The sequence below is a fragment of the Peromyscus californicus genome, unplaced genomic scaffold (assembly GCF_007827085.1).
Source record: "Peromyscus californicus insignis strain IS unplaced genomic scaffold, ASM782708v3 Scaffold_22__1_contigs__length_63687245, whole genome shotgun sequence".
Lineage (NCBI taxonomy): Eukaryota > Metazoa > Chordata > Mammalia > Rodentia > Cricetidae > Peromyscus > Peromyscus californicus.
Window position 1 is genome coordinate 45,686,193 of NW_026294525.1, and position 27,276 is coordinate 45,713,468.

A 27,276-nucleotide genomic window follows, 5' to 3' on the forward strand; every position below is an offset into this window, starting at 1 on the left:
TGCTGGGCGTCAAACCCAGACCTTTGGAAGAGCATCGGTGCTCTTAGGCCCCTTGTCATCTCTGTGGCTCCTGGACACCATTTCTTCATGTATCCTTTGCAGTGTTGGCACTGGGTTACTGCAGTGGTTGTGCTTGTCTAGCAATGTCCTAATTTCTTCATCAACTGTAAAAGATAGCTTTGCTGCATATAACCTTCTTGGCAGGCAGTGTTTACCTTTGGGTCTACAGATATACATTTTCATGATTTCCTTTATCTGGTAAAACCTTATCATATAGATAGGGAACTGATCATGAATCCACTATTGAAATCCATCCTTAGAAAATTAGGATGACTTTAGAGATCATTTAATTGTTACATTGCTGGAAGATTTTATTTATTTAAACATTGGGATTTTTTTTTTTTTTTTTGAGACAGGGGTCTTTTTACTCTTACTCTTTAGAGACCCACCACCCAGCTCCCAAATAAATATACGAAGATTTATTCTTACTTATGAATACCCGGCCTTAGCTTGGCTTGTTTTTAGTCAGCTTTTGTTAACTTAAATTACCCTGTTTACCTTTGCCTCTGGGCTTTTACCTTTTTCTATTCTATATTTATTTCTTTCCTTCTTATTCTGTGTCTGGCTGTCTGACTGGGTGGCTGGCCCCTTACATCCTCCTCTTCTTTTCTTGCTCCTCTAGCCCAGATTTGCCCTATTATTTATTCTCTCTGCCTGGCAGCCCTGCCTATCTCTCTCCTGCCTAGCTATTGGTTGTTCAGGTCTTTATTAGACCAATCAGATGTTTTAGGCAGGCAAAGTAACACAGCTTCACAGAGTTAAACAAATGCAAAATAAAAGAACGCAACACATCTTTTCATCATTAAACAAATATTCCACAGCATACAAGCATGTAACACATCTTTAACTAATATTCCACAACACAGGGTCTCATGTAGCCCAGGCTGGCCTCCCACTCACTGTGAAGTTGAGGTTGGCTTGAACTCCTGTTCCTTATGCCTCCATCTCTTGAGTATAGAATCACAGGCACGTGCCACCTTTCATGGCTACTTATTCATTAAAAAAAATACTCTAAATAATTTTGTCTCATTCCTTTGGACAATGTTGAGAATTAGATTTTTTTCTTATGTTTAGCCAAAGTTTATCTCCGTTCCTATCATTTATTATCTTCATCTTGACCTCTAAGTTTGCAAAGTATGAGTTAAACATTTTCCCATGATAGTCATTCAGCTATGTAGAGATAAATACGATAGACTATTGGAACCATTACATTTAGTGAAGAATCCAAGTCATCTGTAGCTAATTCTCAAGAGATATGACCACTAGGTCTTTCTTTGTTTGGGCACTTATTTGTCATTTCACTACAACTACTTAAGGTTCTCTTAAATGTTACCTCATGATGCCACACTGTACTCTGACTGGGTTCTGAACAGTGCAGAAGGATGGTTTCTTCACGCATCTTCCACTATAGCTGAAACTAGCATCATGATTTACAGTGCTCACCACACCAAAAGCCCATAGTTTGTTCTGCACACATAGCTAAGCCAGATGTCTTTCATTTGTTGGTTTATAGAATTGATTTTTAAATTTGAATTTAGGATTTTGTGTGCTTCTATTATGTGACCATCTTTTTCTTGATTTGATTGTGATAGTTTTGAATTTCAACCCTATATCCAAATCCATTAGTGAAAGTGAAAATCATATATGATCTATAATGTGTTAAGGACATGCGCTGTGCATTTATTCCAAGTTATTGATGCAAATATTGAGCAAGACCATGAATCCTATACCTGCCATCTGTTGTTGATGGCTTTATGTTGTTTAATTTGGAGTCATAGGGACATATATTCTTTTGCCATTTATTACAATTTTGTGTGTGTAAACAACATTTTTTGATCATATTCCCCTTTAACTTTCTCCTCCCACCCCCCAAAGGTTTCCCAAAATATCCTTCTTCCCTTGTGATGCCCCTCCCCCCAAACTCCCTCCTGTAACTACTGTGTCCAATTAGTGCTGCTTGTTGGAAGGCCTGGTCTTGTGTAGTCAACCATGGCTTTAGTGAGTGCATGAATGAAGTGGCCTTGCCATGTCCAGAAGACAGCATTTCATAACACTTCTCATCCTCCAGCTCGTACATTCTTTTTACCTTTCTTTCTTGATGTTCTCTGACCTGAGTGTGCGTGTGTGTGTGTGTGTGTGTGTGTGTGTGTGTGTGTGTGTGTGTGTATTAGAGGTGTTACAATGGGTATCCCAGTTAGACCTAACCATTCAATAATGACTCACTCTTAGTACTTGGACAGTCTAAGTCCCTGCATTACCTGCTGCCCACTGCATATAGAGACATCTCAGGCCAAGGTTGAGGGAAGCAACGATCTATTTACATAAACATAGAAATTTATTTAGGAGCAGTTTGACAACATATCTACTTAGCAAGACAGTGGAAGAAGTTTCCTCACAGAGACCTAAGACTTCCTGGGCCGTGGGGCTTTTGACCAGGTTTACAGTACCAGGCATGAATTCCTTCCTTTGGAGCAGGGCCTCAGATCCAATCAGAAAGCAGTTGATTACCCCATAACCCTTGTGCCGCTGATGTATCAGCCGGCATACTGAGCTGTAGGTCAGTATTAGAGCGTTCAGGGTTCCCTCCTGGGTGATACCATGGGAGGCTTCCCCCTTCCCAGTGGCCTGCATAGCACCTTCTAGTACTATGAAAGCTAGCCAGCAGGGGGGGGATGTTTTTAGGTCAATGTCAGCTTGATTTCTCTGTGTTTTCTAACTAAGAGTGTGGCATCTTCAACAACAGGATCTTACTATCTGGTTCTGGTGTATAGCTAAGAGCAATGGCAATCACCTGTGTTATTTTTGGGGCGTCCAGGACCTTCCTGACCAATAACTTGTAGGAAGGTATCCCATGTCGGAGGCAGGTTTTTAGACCGGCTCTCTTCTTAATTGGCCTTGTGGCTGTGAGCAGTGTATTTAATGCCCCCATGCCTTGGCTTTTATTTTTACAAAATGGAACTGGTAATGACAGTGTTTACCTTGACTTCACTGGGTCCAGAAACAAAATGAGGAAACATTATTGAGTCAAATGGCATAAAATAAGTTTTTTATATTGTAATATTTAAAATTTAGCAATTTTCTTGCAGAAAAAAACTATATATTTAGAGCAGAAAACTTAAGATGTCTAATTTTATGTTATTTTGCTTATTTCTTTATCCTTTAATTTTTTTCTTTCTTTTGAACCAACAGGAAAAAGAATTGTTAGTTTAACAGTGGACAGAGAGTTTGTGTATTGGATCATCACAACAAAGGACAACACACGGATTTATCAAGCAAAGAAGGGAAGCGGGGCTGTGGTCTCCCAGATGAAGGCCCCAGGGAGCAAGCATATCGTGGCTTACAGTTCGGCTCTGCAGCCTTTTCCAGGTAACAGGTCGTCCTCACAACCTGCTCATTTCCTTCTCCAAGACTGTCTGTCCCTTCAGTCTCTCTGTTAGGCCCCTGCTTCTGCTCTATACTGTCAGGCATGCCTGCTCTTTACCCCGGGCTCACAAATGCACACAGCGTGGACCTCAGTAGTCAACATTAGATGTGGGAGCCTGTGACCTGTTCTCTCCTCCTGCCCTCCATCTCTTCTTAGGCCTTTCAGTGGTGTCAAAAGCCTTTCGGAAGACCTCCCGCTGTCTTTCAAGGTCAAGTGCTGTGTTTTTGAACTCTCCTGTATTATGCATTCATTATGTTGAGTAGACCTGCCTTGTAAGACATAGTCAAAGAAGTTGTTTAGACAGAAGGAAAATGGTGTGGGTCAGAAACTCAGATCTACATAATGAAGGAGTGTCAGAGAAGCAAGTGGTCGAGGGAAAACAAGAATGGATATTTTTCTTGATTCACAATAATTGCAACAGTGAGTTTCGTTATTCATGCCTGTGTGTGTGCTTCTACACGTGTGTGTGTGTGTGTGTGTGTGTGTGTGTGTGTGTGTGTGTGTGTGTTTTATATCTACTTCACTTGTCTTTCATCTTGTGTAGAAAATAAAGAGCTCATGGATTGGAGAGGGAGAAATAGCAATGTGTTCACCTCCAGGTGACATGATCACTGATACAGAGAATCTGGAAGAGCTGCCCCCAAAAACCTCCTAAAACTAGCAAGTACTTTGGCAAGTCTGCAGAACATTGCAAAATCAATTTTTTCAGCAACAAACAAGCCAAACTTGCAATAAAAAGATAAGACTATTTGTGTTATCATCTCCCCAAATGAAATACTTGTGTATAAGTCTAACAAAATATATACAAGACCTATATGATAAATTCTACAAAATTCTGGTGGGAGTACTTGAAGGAAAGTGAAATAAATGTCCAGACATTCCACATCATGGATATGAAGTTGAGATGCCACTTACCCCCAGTTTGATCCATAGATTCAGAACAGTCTCCTCAGAATCCAGAAAATGATCTTGTGGACATTGACAAACAAATTATAATGTTTATATGGAGATCAAAAGAGAAACTAACATCATATCAAAGGGAAAGAGTAAAGTTATAAGTATGAGCGATCTAAAGACTTTTCCTAAAGTTACTGTAATCTAGGCCGGTTGGCATTGAAAGACACATGAACAACACCACAACAGGAGACCGTGGAATCAGACCCTCATACATGTAGTCAAGTGTTTGACAGAGGGACAAAAGTCATACATTGGTGAAGGTAAAATATGTCTAACAAATAATGTTGGGGGGAAAATCCTTATAGTCATCACAAAAATGAGCTAACAGCCGGGCGGTGGTGGCGCACGCCTTTAATCCCAGCACTCGGGAGGCAGAGCCAGGCGGATCTCTGTGAGTTCGAGGCCAGCCTGGTCTACAGCGCGAGATCCAGGAAAGGCGCAAAGCTACACAGAGAAACCCTGTCTCGAAAAACCAAAAAAAAAAAAAAAAAAAAAAAAAAATGAGCTAACAATGGACTACAAACCTGAAGGGAAACAATTTGGGGAAAAAAAAGAAAAGAGCCGGGCGGTGGTGGCGCACGCCTTTAATCCCAGCACTCGGGAGGCAGAGCCAGGCGGATCTCTGTGAGTTCGAGGCCAGCCTGGGCTACCAAGTGAGTCCCAGGAAAGGCGCAAAGCTGCACAGAGAAACCCTGTCTCGAAAAACCAAAAAAAAAAAAAAAAAAAAAAAAAAAAAAAAAAAAAAAAAAAAGAAAAGAAAAGAAAAGAAAGGCACTGTGAAGTTTTGAGATGTGGAGAAAACACACAAGCACAGGAGGCAAAGGAACCAAACTTAAAAAATTCCCTTATTGTACAATTCCACCTGTATGGTGCCCTGCAAATGTAGAAACCACAACCACAGTTGTGTCGGCTAGTTTTCGTCAACTTGACACAAACTGGAGTCACCTGGGAAGAGAGAGCCTCCACTGAGGAATTATTTCCACAGACTGGCCTGTGGTTCATTTCTAATTTTTTCTCCTTTTATTGAAAATAGTCCCGTCTCCTCCCTATCCTGTATCCTGATTACTATTTCCCCCCTGCCTGCTCCTCCCAGGTCTTCCCTACATTGGCTCCCATCTGGATCCCCATCCCTTTCTGTCAACCTTTTCTTAGCTGCCATTTGATGAAGGAGGGACCACTAGGTGGCGCCATCGCTAGGCAGGTGGGTCCGGAGAATAAAGAAAGCAGGAGCAAGCCAGAGGAAGGAAGGCAGTAAGCACCGTCTCCTGTCAGTCTTTTGCTTCAGTTCCTGCCTTGGCTTCCCCAAATAATGAACTGTAGCCTCGAAGCCGAATAAACCCTTTCTTTCCCAAGTTGGTTCTTGTAAGGGTTTCTCACAACCATTGAGACACAGACCAGGACACGCAGTAATGAAATCAGTGGTCACTAGGGCGGAGGGAAGTGGGGATGAATAGCTGGAGCACAGAGTGCATTCAAGGCAGTGAAATGCTCTGTATGATACTATAAGAGTAGGGGATACCATAAGACATTTTCTACCTTATCAAATCTATGGCACAGCAGAGAAGCCGGATGTAAACTAGGGCCTTTAGGTAATAATATGTTCCGGTAGGCTCATTGATTGTAAAACACGTGGAGCTTTGATGAGTTATTAGTAATGGGGGAGTCTATGCATGTATTGGGACATATATAGGAGCGCTTTCCAATTTCATACCAGTTTTACTGTGAACCCCAAACTGCACTAGAAACTAATGTTCATTAGGAAAAAAAAGTGAAATCTGTTTGATGTTCAATAACAGTGCCAACACATACCTAACAGTGGAGGTCCTAAGGTTAGCATGAGTTTTTGTTATGGAAACTCATTACAGTATAATAAGATACTATCATTAGCTGGGAAAGAAGCATCCTCTTTACCACGCTGTAGGCCCATTTGGGAAGGGTACTTTACCTCCATCTGCTGGAGATATAAGGAAATTACCATTTTCTTTGCTCCTGAGGTATTTAACTGCTTCAAAATGTGTGGGATATGAAAAAAGGGAAAAATGGGAGGGAGGAGGGGAAGAACGGAGGAAAAGAGGAAGGGAATCTTTCCATCTGTACAAAGTGACATTTCCAACATTTCAACATGCCTACCATATTAGTTGAATAAAAAGAAATGACATAAATCTTTGAGTCAGTTTTTGCTCAATTTTTCCAAATATGGCTATCCCATTTTTCATTCAGACCAGAAGTCAGCACAAATGAATAGCATCATTTAGCTGAAGAGTGGTACATTCTGTAGCACTGGTGAAATTGTCCTTCTCCTAATCCTTCCCAGTGTCCTCAACGTTAGACTCACAGGCTCTCTGCACACTCCCTCTTTCCAGGAATCAAGGCTGTATGTAGAATTGAGCATTCTTTGCTATGCCCTGGAATTCATATCTGGAATTGACACAACAGTATCATTTTCCATAAGCATTCCCAACAGTTTATGATTGATGATATGTAACATTTATTTGAAATGTGGAGTGTGAGGAGATAGTGTTATGTAAATATTTGTGAACTAGATCATTGTCTCTGTAAAAGAACTGGAAGTTCTTCTGAAGTCCCAAGGCAGTGAAGGACTGGTCTTGATCAAATATTTGATGCTGAGACATTTCTCTCCTAGGTTTCTTACATGCAAAGGATGCATTTATAGTTTGAAAATACCAATTAGTAAAGATTTCAGCTAATATGTATCACTCTTCCTTCTGGAACAATGGGGCAAGCCCAGTCTGAATCAGAAGATTCACATTCTATTGGTGGATAAGAAATAAAGCATTAAACCCAAACCAAATGTGTCTAATAGTGGAAGAAAACAGGTGTATGGTGGGGACACAGAGGTAATGCCCTCACTTGCATTAGGGCATAAGCAGGACTTCCCAGGAGATAGGGTGCACGAGGAAGGTCATTCAAGACTGTGGAGGATGCCTGCATCAGAAAACAGACAGGTGGAAACCTAGCATAGAGGACAGTGCAATGTGTCCAGAGTGAAGTACAACTTTGCAGAGTCAAGAGAAGATAGAACAGTAGACAGGAGATGTACTGCAAACTCCAATAGACAATGGGCCACGGAGTTGGTGTAAGGTTGTTCAAAATCACATTTGCCATGCTTAGCACTTTGCATAACGATGCTGTATTTTAGAAGGCAAATTACATAGTACCTGTCAGGTGAATAGATCAGAATTTACAGCCAGATGTATATGTCAAATTGATGCAGAGTCACCTGGGAAGAGGGAACTTCAATCCTGAGGAATTGCCTCTGTCAGACTGGCGTGCGGATTTGTCTATGGGAGTATTTTCTTGATTGATGGTTGATATGCGAGGGCCCAGCCCACTATGGGTGATACCTCCCTTGGGGGAGTGATCCTGGACTGTATAAGAAAGCAGGCTGAGCAAGCCATGAGGACCAAGCCACTAAGCAGCATTCTTCTGTGGCCTCTGCCCAAGTTCCTGCTTCCAGGTTCCTGTTTCCAGTTCCTGCTCTGGCTTCCCTCAGTGATAGACCGTAAAGTGGGAACAGAAAAAACCCTCATTGCCTCCAGATTGGTTCTGGTCAGTATGTTATCACGGCAACAGAGAGGCAAACTAACACAGAAATTGGCAGCCGAGAGTGAGATGGGATGAACCTGGCCATGTTTTTCTGTTTTGGAGGGGACTATTGGGGGTCTTTTGGAAGTCTGGCTAGAAAAGCCCATTGAATACGCTTCTCTCATTGTAGTATCATGGCAGAGAGGTGCAGGTGATGGAGGCCGGCCTTGGGGAGTTTCAAAGGGAAGCAAAGTCTCGATTGTGTGATATACTTGAGTTAAGAATCTGGAACTGAAACCTTTGCTTTTCTAGAATAATCGATGCTAGTCAGCTGGGGCTGAATGAGCAGCTGGGATTAACAAGAGGCTACTTCAGCTACAGTGAGTGCAAGAGAGCAATAAACAGCATGTCATACACAGACGCTAGCATCAGACCCTTGACCCTCTGTGCCCTCGTCTCCTGAGTGCTAACATTGCAAGCACGGGCCACCATGCCAGCCAGCCTCAAACCTTGCTAGCATGTCTTCCGATAAGTTTTTGCTTCTGTTCCCAGTGACATGGTGGCTGCATCGTATGCAGGGAGAAGAAGAGGGATGGGGATGTCTTACAGCAAATTTGCCCTTCATTATCAGTGAGACACACGCCACTTTGGAAGGTTCACAGAGCAGACACCTACCAAGATTGTGCTTCATGACTGTCCCAGCGGCAACTGAACTTCAGAAAATGAGTTTTCCTCTGGCTGTGCTATCCTAAACAGCATCAGACATGTGAATGTGGAGAAAAGGAGGAGGACACCTGGGAGGATCCAGGATAGTTTGCCACAGCCAGGGACAGGAGACAAAGCCATTTTTGCTTTCTCAAAGTGGATATGATATCAAAGCATTTCATATTTATCATTTCAAGTAAAAGTGCTGTATACTTACCAATTTGTTTCTAACACTTATTACCATTGTTAGATAAAAACTATTATTTTTTCTGTACATATTTGTCTTTTTTCTTATTATTTTAGATAAAGCATATCTGTCTCTAGCTTCAGATATGGTAGAGGCAACTATATTGAATGCCACCAATACCAGCCTCACACTCAAATTACCTCCAGCCAAGACAAACCTCACATGGCATGGCATCACCAGCCCCACACCAACATACCTGGTCTACTACACAGAGGCTAATGGGACAAACAACTACAGCAGGATACACAGAATCCTGGTAAGTCTGGAGCTGGCTGGCTTTGTTCTTATAAAGTGCACTTTCTGGATGTAAACCTTTCAACCATGTGTTCTGACAGAGATGCCTATTTTAAAACTTCTTCCAGCCGACGACTGATCAAAGTATATAGGTATCCAGCCTTCTTGCCTGGAAGTAAGTTAAACATAGGGAAATTTACTAATGCTAGTTATGGGTTGTATATCATGTATACAACATGATATTGTTGCAGAGAGAACATGATTATTATGTGTCCTTTCATAACACTTATCTAATATAGAGTGTGTATAATATTTTTGTCTATTTGTTCTGTGGGTTGTGACATCTACCGTAGGGACACCATCTGCTTGTTATTTGCCATTGTTTCCCTAGTTATCATGGAATAGTAGCTATGCACTAGATGTCTCTCATTGTCCCTGATTCTCTCTGTCTCTCTGAGACACCATCTTACTGTATAGTCCTAGCTGGTGGGGAAACTAGCCACAGAACTCCAAGCCCAAGGTTGGCCTTGAATTTGCTGCAGAATTCCTTGTCTCTGGAGTCATGGCATTACAGGCACATATCACTGTGCCTAGATCTACCTATTTCTCAGATGGATGAATTGTCACTATTCACTTCAGTACTGGTGTTGGTGTTTGGTTATCCGAGTAATGGAATAATCTGTGCCCAATAGTTTGCTTTGTTCTTGCTTTATTGCACCAATTCAAGGAGGGGAAATTGGTCATCTGCTTTAGGCATTAGATCTTGTGAGTTGCCATAAAGCGTACATTATTCTTTGGGTCATGTGGCTGTGATGCTGGACATTTCCGTGAGTAGACCTGCTCTAGTTTCCTGATGGTAAGTTGATTAAGATGGGTGTCAGTCAGTGACTCCCAACCTTGGCTTTACCCAAGACAACTCGGTCAGAATTGCTCAGGGTGGCACCAAGGCAGGGTGTGTGCAGCAACCTTCTTGGATGGTTCTAAAGCAGAGCAGTGCCCCAGGGATGTCGTTTGCCCCACCAGACTTCATTTCTGAGGGGTTTAACTGTCCTTTTGATCTTTTGCTGTGTTCACATGAGTTTGCAAACTCACGTGCCCACGTTCTGATGCCATGAGAACGACACACTGGCCCCTTTATCTCAGCGCCGGTGTGAAGTGAGTTGTTTCACACTGGCCGAGAGTTGCGCCTGGCAATCATTTGTCACTTGTCCCTGGAGACAGTCAACCAGTTAAGTCTGTTACATTAAGACAGTAGGGTCGTGAATGAGCCAGGACAACTGTTTTGAGTTGTTTGTGTGAGATGCAAGAATTAAATACTTATTTAAAAAAAATCAATTGCAGGAATCACAGGAGAATGTCGTCCGTATTGAAGGCTTGCAGCCATTTTCAATGTACGTGATTCAGGTAGCGGTGAAGAATTATTATTCAGATCCTCTAGAACATTTACCTCTGGGAAAAGAGATTCAGGGAAAAACTAGCAGCGGAGGTGAGTTATTGGCTGGTGTGGGCTTCTAGTACGATTTTTACAATGTGTGTGATGTGTGTGTGTGTGTGTGTGTGTGTGTGTGTGTGTGTGTGTGTGTGTGTGTGTGTGTGTTTTACCTGAATACTAAGTAATAATCATCATGGGAGTGTTTAAAGTTTAATAAGAACAGTTAACTCGGAGGGGGAAAACCACTTTAGCGACTTGACCCTGGCTTTTGACAGGGCTGAGTAACATCCAAGGAAAGCGCAAAGCTACTGGGAGGTGAACCATCGAACTGCAGTGTGACCAAGAAACACATTCTTCGGTCTCGCCACACAGTGTCACTCTCTTCCCATGTACTCACCCGTCTCTGCACATGTGGCGAGAGACAGGAATACCAAGATAGAATGTGAAATGTGCTCAGCGTCCCGAGGCGTAGGATCATCCGACTTCACAGCCTTTTAAAAACGGCAGGTTGAAAATCTGAAGGGCGGAGATCACGTCTTTCAGCTGTCTCTGAGGACTGTCACAAGGGCTCTCCCGAATTTCGCCGCTCCTCACTGGCTGTAGGCTTGAGCTGGGGTCAGAGAACGGTTTGGTCAGGAGGCAAAAATAGGCAGCCTGCTGGCTTACCGTCATCTAAGAGGCCAACTTTCCTCTGGACCTCTGTAGCTCATCCAGCTCACATGACGGCACCGTTCCTCAACTGACTCTCGCGCTTCTTTCCACCGCCTGGTGCGGCTGCCCTGTCCTGAGCCTTTGCTGCTGCTATTTATTTCAGTGCCCGGGGCCGTTTGTCACATCAACGCGACTGCGCTGTCAGACACCCGTCTCCACGTGTCCTGGACCGAGGCGCACAGGCCCAACGGGCCCCGAGAGTCGGTTCGCTATCAGCTGGTTATGTCACACCTGGCTCCGATGCCCGAGACTCCTCTCAGACAGGCTGAATTTCCAAGGGCCAGGCTGGCTCTCCTCGTCACGAAACTGTCTGGTGGACAACTGTATGTGTTGAAGGTATTGAGCGTCCTGGGTACTTCTAAATTGCCGTATTCGAGCACATGTTCCGAGAGGACTAAGCTCCCCCCCCCCCCCACCTCTTTTTTTAAACAAAAAGGTCCTGGCCTGCCACTCGGAGGAAATGTGGTGTACTGAGAGTCATCTTGTCACCGTCAACATGTTTGACACACCGGAGAAACCTTCTGCCTTGGTTCCAGGGAACACTAGTCTGCAATTAGACTGGAAAGCGCCATCTAATGTTAACCTCAGCAGATTTTGGTTTGAACTCCAGAAGGTAGACTTTTGATGCAAATCCTTATTGTATGATGTGCAATAAGCTGGGAAGATGGTTTTTTTTTTTTTTTCCATGACTAGAATGTTCTATTGTATAAATCAACAACGCTTGCCGACATTCATTGGCTCAGATTGGCATGAGAAGCATTACGTTATCCAGGTAAAGTTCTGTCCAAAACAGTGTCCGAAGTTCAGTTTGCTCTTAAGGGATGGCAAAGTGGCTCAAGGGGAAAGGTGGTTATTGGCAAGCCTGGGGACTTGGGTTTGATCCATGGGACCCACAGAGTAGAAAGAGAGAACCTGTAGCATGAATCTTAAAGAGTCTTATTAATAAAGTCAAACCTGAGGCCAGTTATTGGGGTGAATGCTGGAAGATCAGAGAAGCAGAACAAGCCACAGCTACCTCACCTCACCAGTTCCTCAGCTGATCCTGTTTCCTCAGACTGGAAGCCTCTGAGTCCTCATCCAGAATGAATCTCAGCTGAACTGCTGCTCTAAAGCCTAAAAGCTTAACCAGCCAAATGCTTCTAGTTTCTGTTCTTCATGCCTTATATATCTTTCTGCTTTCTGCCATCACTCCCTGGGATTAAAGGCTCACTTTCTGGGATTAAAGGCATGAGTCACCATGCTTGGCTGTATCCTTGAACACACAGAGATCCAGGTAGATCTCTGCCTCTGGAATGCTAGGATTAAAGGCGTGTGCTACCACTGCCTATCCTCTATGTTTAATATTGTGGCTGTCCTGTTCTCTGACCCCAGATAAGTTTATTAGCATGCACAATATTTTGGGGAACACAATACCACCACATTTCCCCTTTTTTGTCTAAAATTTAAAAAAGCTTATAACTAATCCAAGAAAAGCTATATCCAATAAGTATTTACAACATATACAGTCAAGAATTGCATTGACAATGTCTAGCCTATTAACATTTGACAGATTCAGACAAAAAATTCCATTTTATATATATAACAATGTCCAGTCCAGTAACATTTGATAAACTCAGACAAAAATTTTCATTACTCATCCTATGTAAAACAATTAGATCCTTTTTAAAAAGTAGATTCAATAATTGACCTTTTAATCTTATATCCATATTCTCTTTTTTCTTTTCATAATAGATTCAGTAATCTACCTTTTGTCATTTTTATATCTTCCCCTTTTTCTTTTTAGAGTAGATTCAATTATCTACCCATTTATCTTATTATTTCTTTATCTTTTTTCTCAGAGTAGACTCAATGATCTACTTCATATCTATATTCTCTTTTTCCTTTTCCTTTTCCTTTTCTGTTCCCACAAAGTGTCCCCTGATCTCCTCCTCCACATCTGGGCATGTCTGTGTCTTCCCCCCTCTCCTCCTACACTAAATAAGTGTAATAAAAATGTCATTAAGAAGACTCATATATTTCAGGACAGTCAAGGCTACACAGAGAAACATGTCTCAAAAAAACCAAAAAACCAAACCAACCAACCAAACAAAAAACCAAAACAAACAAACAAACAAAAGACTCACCTAGGGGCTGGAGAGATAGCTGATCATATACATACATATAGGCTTATGTTGACACATTTGTAAAGACCGGTTAAAAATATCTTGTTTTGGAGTTACTTAAAGCAAATTAGTACTGTCACGTTTCTCACTACTTCTTTAAAAGTGAAATTGCTCCCTTGTAGTTTATTCACATTTATTTTTTAAAATAAATTTAGCAGTTATTCTTTGAGGATTTCATCCATGAATGTTGTGCATTTTGATGACATTCCCCCACTGTTCTTCTCTCTTAGCCCCACCCCCTCATCCCTTTCCTGGCATCTCCCCCCTCCTTTTACATTTGTGTTAGTAACCCACCGAGTTTAATCAGAGCTGCTTGCATGTGCAGGGTGTGGGGTTATTTACTGGATCGTGGTCAACTTACCTGTGCCTCTGCACTTGGAGAAAAAGGCTGTCTTTCCTCCAGCAGCCATTGATTAGCACTAGCTCCTCAGCGAGGGGAGGGACCTCATGTGTCCCTTTCCATTCTGTGCTGAGATATTGACAGTGTGATCTTGTTCTTATCCATTTACTCTACTGCCCTTCCCCTGTGACCTTCTTTTGTCCCCTTTCTGTACCCATCAGGAACCCCTTCTACTTACATGTCACATGTGTTCCACTGTTTTCTTAAAGTCCCTCCCTCCAAATCTTGGGAGGTTTTAAAATTTTACCATCTAAGATATATTTGTGTGATTTTGGTACTTTTTGGGATGAGACTAGAAAATGGAACATCGAGTACTGAGTTGGTCAAATGGAAGATCATAGTTTAAAGCTTTTCTTTTTTGAATCTGTTTTAATGTTTTGTTACCTATTTAAAATGGCAACCTTATAACAATAAGGCTAAACTGGAGACATTGAAGGAGAGTTTGCTTTTAGACTTAAGTAAGCTTAATGGAGTTCAGTGTAAAGTCAAGGGGGGAGGCATTAGTGTTGCTTCCCAGATTGGGGAAGATGCGAGGGATAATAATGTGCTGGCCCCTCACTTTCCTGATGAGGAGACAGAGGCTGAGATAGACACTATAATGAGTCATATGTCACCAGTTGGGCACAGAAGAGCCCAGGACTGACATATCCCTAGACCAGTCCCACTTGGGTGTTGTCCATAGTAGGAGCATGAGTCATTACGTCAGCTGTTCCAATCCTCAAAGTCTGGGGAGGGCAGCAGACAGGCCCTCCTGGTCCAGTCCTCATGACTTCCATGAGGTGCTTTTATTGTACAAGCCCTCTGTCCCCCACTTTTTCAACACAAGTTCCTCATAGGCCACTTAGAAAGCCATGAAGCTACTGGGTGTGTGGTAATACATGCTTTGAATCCCAGCATGTAGAAGGAGGAGGTAGGAGGATCATGAGTTTGAGACCATCCTGGGCTGTCCACAGCAAGAGACCGCTTTTTAAAAAGTATACCATGAAGCTGAAAGTGGTCCTTTCTGCTTGTGACTGTCTGCAGTACAGGTGCTTGAGCAGAACGGAGGGCTCTGGTTCTGGACGGTAGACAGATGACCTCCAGCTGGAAGCTCCATCTCAAAAGAACTTGAACTTGTCTCGTAATGACAAGATTGGTGACAGCGACCCCATAAATCCACATTGAGACACTTGGAGGGTGAACAGTGAGGGGAAATAGGTATTCCTTCTAATTAAATTTTTTTCATAATAAATGAAAGAACACCATGGTACAATTCGTTGTTCTGACACAATTTCCTTGCCTGGAAAATAAAGACCCCAGAATATAAGCTAAGAATTTATTTATTTGGTTATTTGTTTTGAGACAAGGTCTTTCTTATATAGCCCAGGCTGGTCTTGAATTCTTTATATGAGGGAAGATAACCCATGACCTTGTACTTCTGATTCTTCTCTCTTACCTTCTACGTGCTAGGATTAAGATGTGCACCACCACACCTAGATTATGATGCCGATAATCAAACCCAGGGCTTTGAGTATAATAGGTAGACACTTTACCACCTTGGCTACATCCCCAGCCTGCAAGCTAATTTTTTAATTTATATCTCCAATAAATTTTTTTTTCATAGATTTTTTAAAATACCTCAAAAGTGTATAGAAACAGAACATACTCAATCAGGGAGAAATAATTTTACTTTGGCTTGTTCTTATAGAAGCCCATTAAACAGTAGTTTCCCTTCATTTTTGTTCTTTCCTGGAACTATGTATTCCTGAAGTTCTGATCTGTAAAGTACTGTAGGCTAGACACTCTCCAAAACTGTACAAATAGCTAGACAATCTCTCTGGGGTAGCCTGCACCCCTGCGCTTGTTAACTTCTGACAAGTGGAACGTTCGAACTCCCTGTGATTTTTCTGGGATAGCCCACGATAGCTGCCAAGTTGGTGGTCTGCCCAGAACATTCACTACTGCAGCGAGGCCGATCTGCTGCCAGTTTTCCAGCAAGGACTCTTGGTAAACATCTCCCCTGCACTTTAGGAGCTCTGCTAATTTCTAGATGCTGTAGAATGCGGGGTCCATTCATCTAGCCACTAAAGGTAAATTATATACCATATCACTAAGAAGACAGGACCCAACTGGCTAAAGTTTGTAGCTGGGAATAATCTCTCTCTCCTCTCTCCCTCCTTCTCTCCTTCTCTCTCTCTTTCTTCTCTCCCTCTTACACACACACACACACATACACACACACATACACACACACACTCAGTTCGAGTACATAATGCACATTGAATCACCTGTTTTGTTAAGCCATTTCATTATGTCTCAGTGGGATCTGCATGTTCATGAGTTTAGTACAGCCATTGCCTTGAATAGTAGTTCTTCTTCTTACTGTTTCATTCCCTCTGTCCTTCTTCCCACTCCCCTCATTGTCCTTTGCAACACGGGGTCTGCTCCCTGAAATTACAATACATTCCTAACCTAATAGAGACTAATGTGAAGTACCTATCTGATGACATCACTCAACCTCACGAGGGCTGAATGAAAAAGGAGATGCAGAGGAAAGTTTATTTATGGAAACTGACCTTCTTAGGAAACGCTACCAAGGAAAAGACACTATGAACTCTTGACAAAACGCCACATCTTTGTCTTTTCTATTTGTATAAAAAAACTTGCCATTTTCAAGTAATGATTTTTAAGGACCAAAATAGAAAGATTTTTAAAAAATAATTCCACAGAGTAAAAAGCTTCACATAGCTGAACTTAAAGACTCTCCGATGTCTAAAGCGGGATGGAAGCAGGATTTCCTGTATCTAACTAACATCCAATGTCGCTGCAGAGGATCTGTGCAATGGTGGGTGGGAGTTTCCCTCCTTGGAGGACTTAGGGTTTCCAGGAATGCCTGTAAAGCATGGCTGGCACGTATCTGAAGACGATATTAGAGGAAAATTCCAAATGTTTTGGTTTGTTTGTGGATTTCAACTAAGAATCAAAACACACAAGGTTATGGTTTTGAAGTGAACAGTCCCTGGAATTGAGACTATCCTCACTTTCGTTCACCCTTGTTCCTCCTCTGTGACTTCCATTCTTAGCCATCCTGCCTTAGTATTCACGCCTGCATTCTGGGACAGCAGCATGTCTCAGCAATGATTCTTCCCCATTGTACGGAGTCAGGGGAGCTCCGCCTTGCACTTATGTTAAAAGGGGTCCGTCATCTAATTATAACCGGACATAAACAACAGTGGCGCTATGTGTTTTGAGAGTAGTGTTTGGAACTAAACACACATAAAGAGTTTCTTACGTTTAACATAAATAATTTTTTTAAAGTTTTAATCAAGTTCTGTGTCCACAATTTTCTGAAAAGAGTAAGAATCTTGGTTATACTTCTTTTTCTAGTGGAAATATAATGAGTTTTACCACGTTGAAGCTTCATGCAGCCAAGGTCCAGTTTATGTCTGTAACATCGCAGACCTACAGCCTTGCACTCCCTATAACGTCCGAGTGGTGGTGGTCTATACGACGGGAGAAAATAGCTCCTCGAGTCCAGAGAGTTTCAAGACAAAAGGTGGGTTTAGCATTCTCCTTGAGGAATGCAGACATCTCTTCTCTTTTCTCATCTCTTAATTCCACCAGTCCAATTCTAGAAGCACAAATGCTTTCTTTGAAAAAGGTTATATCTACTTTCAGTTTATGTATGTTAGTGTTTTGTCTGAGTGTACATGTGTACACTGCCTGGGTACCTGGTGCAGTTACCAAGTACCAAAGTTAGCAGAAGACCATGTTGGCTTTCCTGGATCTGTAACTGGAGTTACAGGTGACCATGAATTACCATGTGGGTGCTGGGAACAGAACCTGGGTCCTCTGCATGACTAGCAAATGTTCTTAACCTCTGGATCATCTCAAATGTTTTCCCGAAGGAGTCATTATGGCTGTGTCTGTTGCATAGGTGAATGCATTGAAGAGTCAGGAGTTGTTACAGAGAAAAGCAAGAACCTATTGATTTGGGTTTAAAAATCCTGAGATGGGCATAACAATTTCTCCTTTTAGTTTTCTGATATCCTGTCTAGCTATATTGTGTTTTGCAACAAGAACTATATAAGATGGGGTAGCTGAATGCTCAAGAAACACTTAGAAAGTAACTTTTATAGTCCGAATACTGCAATGGAAAACAGAGCAGAATCAAAGCCTACACGTCTCTTCAGCTAGCATGCTGGGCACCACGACTCCAGGTTGATTCCTGGAAGGATGGAAGGCAAAGTGCTCCAAAACTGTGATGACTTTTACATGTGTACTTATCGATTATTTTGTATCAAGATGAAATACATGATTAATCTTTCCACTAACTAGCCAACCCATCACTAATGAAAGCTTCAGATACTCACTTAAAAAAAGTATGTGCCTCAGGGCTATGTAAGTCCCCAAACCTGAGTTCAACTTACACCAAAAATCTGGATGTGGCAGAGCCTTTGTGATCCCAGAGCTATGCAGGTGGAGACTGGTGGTTCTCTGGGACTCCTTGGTCAGCCAGCCTAGCCAATGAATGAGCACCAGACCAAGGAAAGACCCTCTTTAATGTGGGTGATGCCTGAAAACCAAAACTTAAGGTTGATCTCTGGCATCCATATACATAAGCACATGTATACACACACACACACACACACACACACACACACACACACACACACACACACACACATGCATGAGAAAGAGAGAGACAGAGACAGAGAGACAGAGAGAGAGAGAGAGAGAACTTTGTATAAGAATATTTCTTTAAGACATTTCTCTTTCTTCAGCATATCCCAGAGAAAGATAGCCAATGTCAAACGTTTTATACTAACATGTCAGTCAATTCTCTTTTTACCCCTATGAAGCTGGAGTCCCAAGCAAACCAGGCATTCCTAAATTACTAGAAGGGAGTAAAAATTCAATCCAGTGGGAAACAGCTGAAGATAATGGAAGTAGACTGATGTACTATATCCTTGAGATCAGGTACGTATCGAGTGATGCTTAATGTACCACAAAGAGATAAGCAGGTGATTACCAGGTGGTCAAAATAATAATTTTGTCTAAGTACATTTATATAGAAAAATGAATCTTTAGGGACTTTTACATTTCACTATGTTCTTTGCTCATTTCCCATCATCAGCTTTGACCTTCTAAAGATAAAACACACCATATCATTCTCAGAAATCTGCCACTGTTCATTCAAACTTCACAGAAACCACTCCATCATAGTTCATGCCACTGATATTTACTTAATATCCACTCTGTTTAAGAAGCTGAGCCAATGTTTGGTGTCAGATGATAAATGCATGTAAATTTCTGATACACACACACACACACACACACACACACACACACACACACACACGTGCACACACACACACACGTGCGCACACACACATATGTATTAACAAAGTTAAATGTTCTCAGATGAGAACTGGCAAAAAGCTATTTATTTTTTCAGAATCTAAATCTAGGGAGAGGCCTGAAATGAGAAGTCAATAGATATGTGGGCTTCTCTATCTTTCTGAGCTTAACAGTTTGAGTGTGTTTCCAGAGAAGGAGAATGTGCTGTTGACTCAAAGCAGCAGCTGAGAAGCACGGGTACCCTCAGACCCAGCCAGTCTGAGGAGCTCAGTGAGGGAACTGGCCCAAAGGGAGCGACTTCATGCCAGCCCGAGGGGAGAGTTCCAAATTCCAAAGACACTCCCCTCACGGGACTATGAAGCCATCTTTTAAGAGGCTCCAAGGACAAAAGTCATTTCCATAATTATAGTCCTGGCAACTTGAGCTTTAGATCTATTTTTGCTTCATCTCCCTCTGGCATCCCCAGAACCTCAGAAAATTTCCTGCTCACATTAGAAAATTCTCTTGGCTATCTTTCCTGGTGAAACCTTTAGGAAATATTTTGCCACTGTTTTTCATGCACGGTAAAGTATGTTCTTAGTAGAACTGTCTTGGTGGCCTGTGACTATAATGGTGTATAACATCCAGATCACAGCACTATTCTTACTAGGACCCCTTAGTGTACTCCTCTGAGTAAGACCTTAAGTGTGTAATTTCCCCTAAATCCCCTTGCCCTGGGTCTCTAATACTGGTACTGAAATATCAACACTATAGAACAGGAGGAAGTTTTGTCACTAAGTCAACTCCTGGGAAAGGTAGACTAGTTAGTCTAATTAGTTAGTCTAATTCTAGTTAAATGCTATTCTTTATTTTAAGTGCCCCCCCCCCCCAGTACTGGAGACTGAACCTAGAGCACCGTAATCAAGAACTCTACCACTGAATCACATGACAAGCCTCTCTAACTTCTTGAGATCAGGCCTCACTAAGTTGTTCAGACTGGCCTTGACCTTGCTCTCTAATCTGGTTATGGTTTGAACGTGTGATCTTTTGGCCTTAGCTTTTAGAGTAGTGGGAAAAGTACACCAGTTTGGCAACTTAAAGCCACAGAAATTTCCTCTTACAGTTCAGCTGGCTAGAAATCTGACATCAGGCTGGGCGGTGGTGGCTCACACCTTTAATCCCAGCACTGGGGAGGCAGAGGCACACAGACCTCTGAGTTTGAGGTCAACCTGGTCTATAGAGTGAGTTCTAGGACAGCCAGAGCTACGTAGAGAAACCCTGTCTCGAAAACAAAACAAAACAAGACATACATACAAAAAATCTGACATAAGGGTGTAAGGAGGACCACACTCCCTTCTAACTTTTAGGGAAGACTCCTCTTCCACCTTGTCTTAGCTTCGCGTACTGGGCCTGATACCCTTGGTGTTGTTTGACTTGTGTATGTATCTCAGCTCCATCATCACAGGCTCTCTTTTATGTATCTGGGCTCCCCTTTCCCTTTTCTGACAGGGCACTAGGCATTGGACTATGACATGCCTTCATTTAGTACATTTTTATCTTAATGTGACATGTGCCATGACCTTATTTCTAGTCAAGGTCACATGCACAGGTTGAGTGGGTATAGATTTCCAGTGTAGGAGGATGTCACTCATTCCAGTTACCAACCACGCTTAGATCCTCACTGGTTCGCTCCTCCTGAAGCTTAAGTTTTCTTCCTTGTGAAATTGGGGTGCTGTGAAGACACCATGAAAGGAAAGACATGGTGAACGCCACTGCTGGCATCGCAATGTCTGATGTTTCCTTTGCCTGTGTCCTTCAGTGGCTGTGGAGAACCACTTCCCTCATTCCCAGGGGCCTCTAGGGTTTAAAATCAAAATTACCTTAGTAAACAATGAAATTGCCAACACTTAACCCTGAGGTTTCTCAAAATATAAAAAGAGAATATAATAATGATTTGATCGGGGTGGCCCCTGGAGATACCTTATTCCTGGGAACAGTTGTGACTAATACCGTTGCCCCATGGCATTCCCTGGCCTCCTGTGGCTCAGTTCTCGTTCCCTAGTTGTTTCTCAAGGACAGTTATCCAGTTAGTGGGAGCACAGCTAGCTTCTACGCTGTACCCCTAGAATGGCTGTGACCTGAGAAGTTACAGACCCACAGTGTTCCTCCTTGCCAGAGAAGACATAATTGGAAGACCTTGAACTTGCCTTTGGTCAATGATGCTCTTAAAAGCCATTCCAGGTTCATCTTTTGAACTCAGTTATTGTACTGCTTCCATGTTTCATACGGAGATCAGTGTGGACTGGCTTTGAGGGGAGCATAGGCCAATGTAAAAGGGAGTGGTGAATCTTAAAATCTCATATATACTGATGACTTTGATGGCTGAACTATCTGTCTGTAATCAACTTATTGAAGTACTATAATATCATCCTTTCTATTTTAAATCTATATTTTATCTACATAAATCAATTATAAGTGACACAGGAGACTGAAAAATTAAAAAGAAATGTAAGCCAAGAATGGTATTTATGTCTATAATCCAAGAACTTAGGAGGCAAAAGGAGTGGCGGATCATACGTTCAAGGCCATCCTGGATGCATTAATAGCTCTGTTAAACCCAGCTATTCAAAAACCCAGCCAACCAACCAAACAAATAAAAAGACTAGGGAGATGGCTTGGTGGGTAAGAGTACTTACTGTGCAATCATGAGGACCTGAGTTTGAGTCCCCAGAACCCGTATAAAAAGCCAGGTGTGGCTGTGTACATGCTCATGGCAGCAGCACTATAATGGGTGCAGATGGGAAGATCTCTGCGGCTTGCTGGCTACCAGTGTGCCTTCAGGTTAACTGAGAGACCCTGTTGCAAGGGAGTGACAAATCAGGATGCCCAGGATGTTTTCCTATCGCCTCCGCAACGCATGCAGGGCTGTGTACACACATGTGCATATACACCACACATACACGCAGGAAAGAAATTAAATTAAATTAAATTAAAAGGGAAAAAGTGCAAACTTTCTAGCTAGAGAAAATGTGAAGTGATTATGTGTTTGAAGCTCAGCAATTTCCTGCATTTTGGACGGTAGGAACAGGGTCATCAGCTTTCTCTCTGCCATTGATTATTCCTTTCTCTTTTGATGGATTGGCTTGGTTTGCTCATTAATCGCTAAGACTTTGCTAAATATGCTTTGTTCTGTGGCGAATCATGCAACAGAAATAAGGTCAAGTGTGTGATGAGCAGCGAGAGACTAGAAGTAACACATTGTCATATGGACTGTAGGTGACTATCAATCTACTGTTTTCTTTTGCAGAAAGGGCATTTCCAATGATTCACAGAACCAGAGTTTAAGGTGGAAGGTGGCGTTCAATGGGACCTGCAGTAGCATTTGCACATGGAAGTCCAAAAACCTGAAAGGAACATTTCAGTTCAGAGCAGTAGCTGTAAATAATATTGGGTTTGGAGAATATAGTGGAATCAGTGAGGATATTACATTAGTGGAAGGTATGTTAACGTATCTGTCTACATATTAGTTTATTACATAAACATTTAGTGCCAAAGATAGATATATTCTTTTTTTTCCCCTTTGGTTTTTTCGAGACAGGGTTTCTCTGTGTAGCTTTGGAGCCTGTCCTGGAACTCGCTTTGTAGCCCAGGCTGGCCTCGAACTCACAGAGATCTGCCTGGCTATGCCTTCCAAGTCCTGGGATGAAAGGTGTGCTCCACCACTGCCCAGTAATATATTCTTAATATTAGCCACACATATGATTGCTGAATAGCCTATCATACAAACAACTGAAGGGTCCAGTTTATCTGGTGTATTCTTTTTTTTGGTTTTCCTTTTTGGTTTTTCGAGACAGGGTTTCTCTGTGTAGCTTTGCTCCTTTCCTGGAACTCACTCTGTGACCCAGGCTAGCCTCAAATTCACAGAGATTTGCCTCTACCTCCTGAGTGCTGGGATTAAAGGCGTGTGCCATCACTACCCAGCTATCTGGTGTATTCTTAAAGCATCATTCTTACCTTGTTACTTTGCTTCTCAGTAATAAGCAGCCACTCTGAATGTCTATGATTCCAATTCCATGCTCTTTCATGGACTTCCAAGACTGCCCATAATATGGCCTTTAGTCTATTCAGCCATGATATCTACTTCTTAGTGCTCTCTCTTACATAAGAGGCTTCAAACTACTGTGCCTTCCTTCTTATCTAGCTGTTCCGCTGTGCATCCTACTTTACCTTATGCATTATCTTTCTAAACACCCAATGTTCCGATTTGCTTCCTGTTGCCATGACAAAACACTGAGCAGAATCGACTTGAGGATGAAAGCGTTTATTTGACTTGCAGGTTACAGCACATTGTCAAGGGAGGCCAAGGCAGGAACTCAAGGTGGGAACCTAGAGGTAGGAACTGAAGCCAAAATCACAGCTTGAGGCCTTGAGGTTGGCTCACATCCACATGGCTATCTTTCTTAGGCATCCTGGGCTAAGCTGCCTGGGGTTGGTACGCACCAGTCGGCTGGGCCATCCTATATTAACCAGAAATCAAAAGATGCCCCACAGACATATCCACAGGCATTTGATAGAGGCAATTATTCAACTGTGAGTGCCTCTTCCCACTCTTCAATGGATTTTGAAGAGAAGTGTATCAATTTCTCTTTTTAAAAAATTACATTTATTTCTTCGTGTATGTGTGTGGATGGGCATTTGCCTTCCACAGTAATGCATATGCAGGTAGAGAATAACTTTTAAGAGTTGGTTCTCTCCTACCACATAGGTCACAGGGATCAAATTCAAACTGCCAGGCTTGGTGGCAAATACCTTTACCCAATGAGACGTCTTGCTGGCCCACCATCTTTATTTCTCACTGAGGGGTTCCCACATTTCTATTTCCACACTGACTTTCTTGATTCATGGTATCTTTTCTTGTCTGTGCCCTCAGCTTGGCCACACTGCCAACAATTCAGCTGAACACAAGCTTGATCCTTTGTCCCTCATAGAACGATGTGCAATGACTCCATTGACCGATTTCAGTGTGGCATGTGAAGCCTCCTGGGACTTGCCCCACAGTGGGTCATTTTCCTAGCATTTGTCCCTGTGATATAGCTTTCGTAATTATGTCCTTGGCCTTGTATTTCCTGCAGCCTAAAAGCCCGACCTGCACTATCTCCCATGTATCCCTTACCTGAGGTTTCCTTTTTTGCCATTGGTATTGTTTAAATGATTTTTTTTTTCTGAGTAGATTGCATCTTGGTCTTTATTCCTGTACAATATCACTAGAACCTTTAGGTCTTTGCTTTCTTATTGCATTTGTTCTAAGTGTTACTTTTCATACATGAACTGTAGTAATTATAGTAGGTTTGAGTCTCAATTTGTATCAAATATGTAGGAAGCAGCACCTTGATTTATGTTCTTCAACAAAAGCAGATTCTAATTATGTGGTCTGTTCTCATCTGATTTCTGGAAATTTTTTCTTATTCTTTTCCTTTGTGTGTGTGTGTGCATGTGTGCGCTTGAGCACACACACTGTGGGAATCAAATCCTGGACTTAGCACATGTCAAGTAAGTGCTCCATCACTGAGTTACATCTTCAGCAATGGCAGGGAATTTAATCTCACTCATTTCTTTTATTTCTAGATTCTTATTAGCATATGTTAATTATAAATACTAATGGGCTTCATTGTGACATTTTCACACAAATATGTAATATGTTTTGCTCATAGTCACCCCATTACTCTCTCTCATCCCCTTCCTACTCACTAGCCTTTCATTTGAAGGCCTGACTTAAATGAACCCATTGTCATGCATAATTGATATACCTTAGGCAAAAATGAATTATTTGCATTTTATACATACACTCACATAAAACATCAATCATTCTAGGTCATTGAGATGGCACTTGCTGCCAAGTCTGCTGACCTGAGTTTGTTCCCTGGAATCCTCACAATAGAAGACGAAAACCATTTCCCATAAGCTGTTTGCTGACCTCCAAATTTGTGCCCAGGCAGGCAAATACATGCACATACACAAACATGCAACACACACACACACACACACACACACACACACGCACGCACGCACGCACGCACACACACACACACACACACACACACACACACACACACACACAAATACATAAGTAAAAAAAATGCAATAAAAAGTGTCCAGGAGAGCTAGCTCAGCAGTTTAGAGCATTTATTCTTGTAGAGGACCTCGATTTGATTCCGAGCACCCACATGGTGGCTCACAGCTGTCTGTAACTCCAGATTCCCCAGGGATTTGATGTCCTCTTCTGCTTCCACAGAAGCTTCATGATGTGGAGCACAGATATACATGAGGGCAAGACACTCACCCACATAAATTAAACACAGAACCGCCGTCGTTCTTATTTACGTTATAGTCAGTTAGTTAGTGCTTGCCCAGATATTTTCTGAGAGGAGCCAAGAAGTAAATGGTTTAGGTTTTGCAAGTTATGTCTGCTCTCTGTAGCTACCTCTTCTTCTTCTTCTTCTTCTTCTTCTTCTTCTTCTTCTTCTTCTTCTTCTTCTTCTTCTTCTTCTTCTTCTTCTTCTTCTTCTCCTTCTTCGTCCCCCTCTTCCTCCTCTTTTTCACTCCCTCCCTTTTCTTTTTTCTCAAATATTTTAAAAATGTAAAAATTATCCTTAGCTCATGGGAAGTTTTAAAACACTGCATCCAGGTTTGTCCCACAGGCTGGGGTTTGCCACGCTGAGGTCTGCACGCCTGTTTCCTCTGCAAACAGCATGCCAAAGACTTTCCACCACACTTCCATGCTGGTAGTCCTCAGGTGAATGTCTGTGGGATTAAATGGGTATGGAGATATAAGGGGAAATAATAAACCTCCGTTATTTTTTAATATGTGAAGATAAAGACCCCTTTGTCCTGAATTCCTTAAAAAGAAGCACACAGGTCTTCTTAGTCATCTTAAAATAGGTTGGGTGGGTTGTTTCAGTGAAATGATGTGGAAGTAACAAAAGGAACAGCAACTTTCTGCTGGGTCCAAACTCTCAACATGGTTGGTTTCCAAACTGCCCCGCTCAACAACTGGCTTGTAGGAACCTCAGAGGAGCAGGCTCCTGCTAACCAGTGTGGTCATGCTTGGGAAGAAATGGGACAATTTAGCTTTTTTTATGTATGCGAATTAATTTCTTTTCCCATTTATATCCTTAGATGGTTTTTGGATAACAGAAACAAGTTTTATACTTACTATCATACTTGGGATATTTCTGGTTGCTGCAGTCCCACTGACCTTTGGTGAGTATTATAGATTTTACAAGCAGGTAATAAATTGTTTATTAGATCATACTGACTGATTTATCTTTCAGTTTATCTCATTTCCTACATGAAACACAACCTGATGAAATCAGTTAATAAAGTTCACAGCATTGCCCTTGGCTGTCTTTTCATAGCTACTAACTTCTATGATTTTTTTTAAATCATGGGATGCATTAGTTTTCTTTCATGTAAAGGTTTATTTTGGCTCATAGTTTTGAAGGTGTTGGTTCAGGATCAAAGTGGCCCTGTTGCTCTGGGTGTTGGCAGCCCTTCATGGCAGGGGTATGATGTAGGAATGTTGTCCTCTCACAGCTAGGAACAGCAGAGAAAGAGAAAGGAGCTGGGGTCCTGCCATCATCTTCAAGAATATGTCCCCAGTGACTTCCCATTAGGCCCTAACCTCTGCATTCCAAAAATTTCAAGCTGGAGACTAAGGCTTGACACCTTTGAAGAATTTATATTCTGGACACAAACCACAGCATGGGGCAGCAACCCCATGGCAAATACATCAGTATATACATTTGATGGTATACTTAAGATGCAACTGTTTGCGTGAGGACACTCTATTTTAGCCTTCTGTAAAAGAGCCCTTGTTTCTGATAGGCTATTGCAAGTGTTCTGTGGCTCATAGGCTAGAATATAAATAAAAGAGAAGTAACCAAAGACAGAAAAACAGTGTGGGATTAATGGGAGGCCAGTGAGAGTCCCTAGTTGGGAAAGCTTTGGTCCCCGGGCAGACAGCTCAGTTTGGAATGAATGGGGCCCCTCACAGGAGACCCATTTCTGGCCTGTGGGACT

General features: G+C 42.1%; 1 protein-coding gene across 2 annotated transcripts in view; it reads left to right on the plus strand.

Moving 5' to 3' along the window:
• The window catches only part of Ros1 (ROS proto-oncogene 1, receptor tyrosine kinase), a 127,613-nt gene that overhangs the window by 73,041 nt on the left and 27,296 nt on the right, over nt 1-27,276 (plus strand). For both annotated transcript variants that reach the window (XM_052751345.1, XM_052751344.1), the window contains 9 exons: nt 3,250-3,426; nt 8,996-9,195; nt 10,515-10,659; nt 11,420-11,652; nt 11,753-11,929; nt 17,245-17,413; nt 18,720-18,837; nt 22,505-22,695; nt 26,374-26,457. In XM_052751345.1, the coding sequence (XP_052607305.1) occupies nt 3,250-3,426; nt 8,996-9,195; nt 10,515-10,659; nt 11,420-11,652; nt 11,753-11,929; nt 17,245-17,413; nt 18,720-18,837; nt 22,505-22,695; nt 26,374-26,457 (1,494 nt within the window). The remainder of the gene's footprint in view (nt 1-3,249; nt 3,427-8,995; nt 9,196-10,514; nt 10,660-11,419; nt 11,653-11,752; nt 11,930-17,244; nt 17,414-18,719; nt 18,838-22,504; nt 22,696-26,373; nt 26,458-27,276) is intronic.